Here is a 5,126-nt window from a genome sequence, read left to right as displayed (position 1 = left end):
GTTAGATGGATTAAATTGGGAGACTCTAAGACAAAGTACTTCACAACAACAATCAAGGAAAAAACACATAGGAAGCAAATACTAAAGCTTAATGAAAATTATGAGGCAATCTAATTGACACAATGGCTATAAAGGAGGAAATTTTATCATTCTACAAAAATCTGATGGGAACCTCAGTTCAGACCCCGCCTGCTATAACATATTGATAATGAGGAAAGGATCAAATTTGAACCACCCACAACAATTGGCAATGTGTGAGGCAGTCACTACTACTGAGATTTATGAAGTCCTATGCTCTATTGGTGATGACAAGGCCCCTAGTATTGATGGATAAAATGTAGTCTTTTTCAAATAGACTTGGCATATAATCAAGGAAGAGGTGACTAAAGTTGTGTTAGCTTTCTTTACAACTAGGAAACTATACAGAGCAATCAACTGTACATCACTTACATTGATCCCTAAGGCAGAAAATCCTTTCATAATGAAGGTGTCACGACTCAAAACCTATTATAGGTCGTGATGGCGCCCAACGTCGCTGTTAGGCAAGCCAACGGTGAACCATCTAAATAATTATTCATTTTATTACTTTTGAAATCAAAAGTTTATTAAATAAATAATTTAATGCATTTAAAATTATGGATACATACAATATTAGTAAGATATAAAATAAAAGGGTGACAATATTTATGCAAAAGTATTAACATCTACTAGAATATCCTAAAACCCGGTGTCGCAAGTGCATGAGCATCTACTAGGAAATACAATAATAATACAATATCTGTCTAGAATGTAAATAGATAGGATAACATAAAAGAACATGATGGAGACTGCGTGTGCTGCGGATCGTATCCTGGAATGCAGCTCACCTTAAAGTCCCCTCAATAGTTGCGCCCTTGCACCAAATGACCATCAGAGATATACCTGCATAATAAGTGCAGAGAGGAGCATGAGTACATAAATCAATGCGTACCCAGTAAGTATCTAGCCAAACCCCGGAGAAGTAATGACGAGGGGTCGACATCGATACTTAATCATGTTAAAATACACATATAATCCATGTATTTATATCACAATAAGTGGGAATCACTTACCTTTCAATAGATGACGAAAATCTCCCCTCCAAGAGCTTCCAAAGTCGGCCAACCCAAGTGAAAAATGAGAGAAATGAGCTAAGTTCCGAATTAAATCCATGTTCTGCCCAAATCCTTCCTCTTCGTGATCGCAGAAAAAGCCTTGCGATCGTGAAGGCCAACCAGCCATGCCCATAAATCTCTTCCTTGCGGACACGATGTCCAAACAGCGATCGCGATGCATGACAATATATACCAATTGCATGTTGTGCTATTTTGCATAAAATAATCTCAAAAATATTAGCTTCAAGCCTACAAAAGGTGATGCCTAATATTATTTGTGAGGCACAATCATGGTTTATACCAGGCAGGAAAATTTCAGATAATATCATCCTGGATCATAAGCTAGTCCAGGCCTACACTAGAAAACATATGTCTCTCAGATATATGATAAAGATAGACCTGCAAAAGGCATATTATTCAGTCGAATGGTACTACCTGGAGCAGGTCATGGAGAAGCTGGCTTTCCCTGCGAAATTCATAGCTTGGGTAATGGAATGTCTTAGAACTATTTACTACTCTATAGTCTATATTAATCAACGGTGAACCAGCTGAACCCTTTGATGCTGCAAGGGGCTTGAGGCAAGGGGATCCAATGCCCCCTTTACTCTTTGCCATAGCAATGGAATATTTAAGCAGGCAATTGAATAGCCTGAAAGAAGAGAATGCTTTCAAATATTACCCCAAATGTGCTAAGCTGAGGATTACACATATGAGTTTTATAGATGACCTCTTGATCTTTGCTCGAGGAGATGTGAAGTCAGTATACTGTATTCATCAATGCTTTACTCAGTTTTCTTCAGCTTCTGGATTACAAGCAAATCTAGGCAAAAGCTCTTTATACTGTGAGGAATGGTGCAGGAAGAAAGAGATAAAAAACTGATGCAGTTGCTGGGTTATACCTATGGTAATTTGCCTTTCATATATCTTTGAATTCCTTTATTATTACTTGTTCAGAGGAGAGTAAGCAAAAATTTTTATGAACAACAAGAAAACTATATTATGCTGGACTTATTTGTACAGTGTAGATTCTCGAGGCAGGTATGGAAAAGTGTAATGACATGAGTGAAGAAGAGAACAAACATACTAACTGCATGGGCGCAATACCAACAATGGACTATTGAGAATGCCAAAGGGAAGTCTTCAGCTGCACAGATCTTCAAGATACTATACGCTGAGACAGTGCATGCTATATGGATAGAGAGAAACTAAGGGATCTTTGAGGAAGAGCAAAGAATGGGTCAATATTGCAAGACAAGTAACTTATATGTGTAGTACAAGTCACCTGTTAGACATAGGAGTTTTTTACAATGCTGTTTATTCTAGTTTTCTCTTTGATGACAGTTAGAGGTAGATGATAGATCCTTTCTTTTCAGATAGTTAATTGAGTTAACTGTAAAGACATCTTTGGTGATCAATAACTTATATGTGTAGTACTAGGTCACTTGTTAGACATAGGAGTTTTTTTACAATCCTGTTTATTCTAGTTTTCCCTATGATGACAGTTAGAGGTAGATGATAGATCCTTTCTTTTCAGATAGTTAGTTGAGTTAACTGATTATGGCTTTGTAAAAACAACTTTGGTGATCAATAAAATAGTTAATTATCAACAAAAAAAAAATGTATACGAATAGTGTTGAATAGAGTATATTAGTAATGGTAGTATTAGTTATGCTGGTATTAGTTATGCTGAGATTATTTCTTATCGACAGTTTGTTTTGGTGTATTAAAAATTACAAGCACTGCATAATTTTTTTAGAATTTTATTCGTTTACAAAAATACCCTCCAAATTCTTCAGGGATAATTATATTAACTTGGTTTATAGAGTTTGTGCAATTGCTAATCCAAGACGATATGTCCATGGAGCAATTGGCTTCACAGGAGGGGAAGAGGAAGAATTCTACGATTGTAGAGAAAAGTACTTTAATATTCAGAAAAGAAATTGCAATTTTTTACTATTTTTTTAAATATGATATTTTAATATAAGAAATGATTAATTAAAAGAATCTAATATTAGAAAACGTGGTGAAATTTTTTAGAAAAGGCAAATATTCAACTTGTATCTTATTTTTACATTAATGAAAACAGGTAAGAAAGAATTTTAATCAAGCATAAATTTTGAAAGGGCGATTTTGTCTATAACCAAGCTTATGCATGCATTAATAAATTTGGTATTATTAATGCCATGATTTTCTATGTATTAGCTATACATAAGATAATATCAAATAGGGTGTGCAACTAATGATTGTATTAGTTATACACAGATTGAAAAAGTGTACCAAACAAAGTATTACTAATACACAAAACTAACACATGCATTATTTTTTCTAATGCACTCTACCAAACGACCTCTAAACGAGGTAAAAGGAAGAAAAGCTTAGTCCAAACATATGAGTACTGAACTTTTTTATTTGTAATAAAAAGATGAAAAATAATTAAAGAAGAGAAATATCTACCATCTAGATACCTTTTCTTTGTAGTTTGTACATATTAGAATGAATTCTAAACTTGTTAGCATGTATTGATGGTTCGGTTGGGGTTGGGGCCCCTACTTTATAAATAACTAGTTAGTTTGTCCGCGTTTTGCGCGGTCATAAGATTTTTCAATGAACGTGTACAAAAATAACTAGTTAATGTGTGTGTATAACTAGTTAATGTGTGTGTATATATATACACACACATATATGTGCGTGTACAAAAATTAATTTTATCGATTAACTAATTACAAATATATAAATACCTTTTCAATAATTTCTTGAAAAGGTATTTACATATATATATATATATATATATATATATATATATATATATATATATATATATATATATATATATAAATACCTTTTCAATGAAATATGAATTCATATTGATGATCCAATATAATATTTTCTTAATCAATTAACTCTTTGATTTTCTTTGTATAAAAATAAGTTTCAAGAAGTTTTTTTATTTCCTTACTCCTATGAGAATTACTCTGTACTTCCCTTCAATTCTTTATCATCTCTGTTTTTTTTTCGGCTAAGAGATTTATATTGAAGTTAATAACTTTTCTTCCATGCAAGTGCTTATGTACAATTCAATTTCAGCACTTACATATTTCTTTTCAAAACATATAACCTTCCTAACGATATATATTATACTACTATTACTTTGTCTTTAAAATGCATAAATGGCAAGATCATTATACCATAATTTGATTTTAAAAAAGCTATTATATGTCTTACATATTACAACATTCTAATATGACGATCAACTTGAAATCTTCTAAAGATAAGGAAGTTGAAATGTAATGTACTCTATATCTCGATCATATGAGCTATAATCCGAACCAAACTTCGAAGGCATGCAGTGTTTACCTCGAAAAATGTGAGTAACAATTAAAGATAATTTGTGGTTTTAAAGATACGTGATATATTCTAATACTAGTGATTATACAAGTAATATTAAGCTTAAGTAAGAAGAAATAAGGAACCAAATTGATGTTGTTGGAACTGTAGGGGGCCTCGAGCTCGACTGTCCAGGGACCTCGAGGTCAACTAAGAGTAATAAAGTATGAACAATAAAGAAAAGGCAATAAAGCTGAAGAATAACTGGAGAGCACGTTAAACAAGAGAAGAATAAGAATGTTCTATTGCAATGAATGATCTGATGCCTTACGAAATGATTGGGGTCCCCTTTATATAGGAGGGGAAAACCCCAATATAGTACCTTGCTCATAAAGGTAAAGAATTCTATTGGTACAGGTGTATAACGGCCTAGTATGGACCTGTACCATTTCGTACAACCCTTATCCTATAATTAATGCCCAGGTCCACGTGTCCTTGAGAAATTCCCGCTCTTTCTTGATTGACGTCGAGATAATGCTGCCCTCGATGCAGTCCGTGCCAGGCATTCGGTCAGCTTCCTCGAGGTAGGCGTCCCTTAGCCAGAGACGACACCCACTTCGAATCTCCCGGACTCGGGCCTATTGCCCAATTTAAGACTTCAAAATTATA

General features: G+C 33.8%; 1 protein-coding gene across 1 annotated transcript; it reads right to left on the bottom strand.

The window, feature by feature from the left end:
- Nucleotides 1-680: 680 nt before the first annotated feature.
- On the bottom strand, nt 681-1,494 carry LOC109208598. Its single transcript, XM_019371728.1, has 2 exons — nt 1,092-1,494; nt 681-921 (listed from the first exon to the last, which is right to left on the bottom strand). Exons 1-2 carry the CDS (start codon nt 1,333-1,335, stop codon nt 863-865), a joined length of 303 nt encoding a protein of 100 aa, XP_019227273.1. The 5' UTR covers nt 1,336-1,494; the 3' UTR covers nt 681-862.
- Between the last annotated feature and the right edge of the window lie 3,632 nt (nt 1,495-5,126).

This window comes from Nicotiana attenuata, unplaced genomic scaffold (genome assembly GCF_001879085.1).
Source record: "Nicotiana attenuata strain UT unplaced genomic scaffold, NIATTr2, whole genome shotgun sequence".
Taxonomy (NCBI): domain Eukaryota; kingdom Viridiplantae; phylum Streptophyta; class Magnoliopsida; order Solanales; family Solanaceae; genus Nicotiana; species Nicotiana attenuata.
This window is presented reverse-complemented; position numbering and strand designations above follow the sequence as displayed.

Excerpts from the sequence above, each read along its gene's own strand:
- LOC109208598 (XM_019371728.1), bottom strand. The coding sequence starts at position 1,335 with ATGCAATTGGTATATATTGTCATGCATCGCGATCGCTGTTTGGACATC. Across the intron at positions 922-1,091 it reads TTTTCGTCATCTATTGAAAG|GTATATCTCTGATGGTCATT; the intron begins GTAAGTGATTCC and ends CTTATTATGCAG.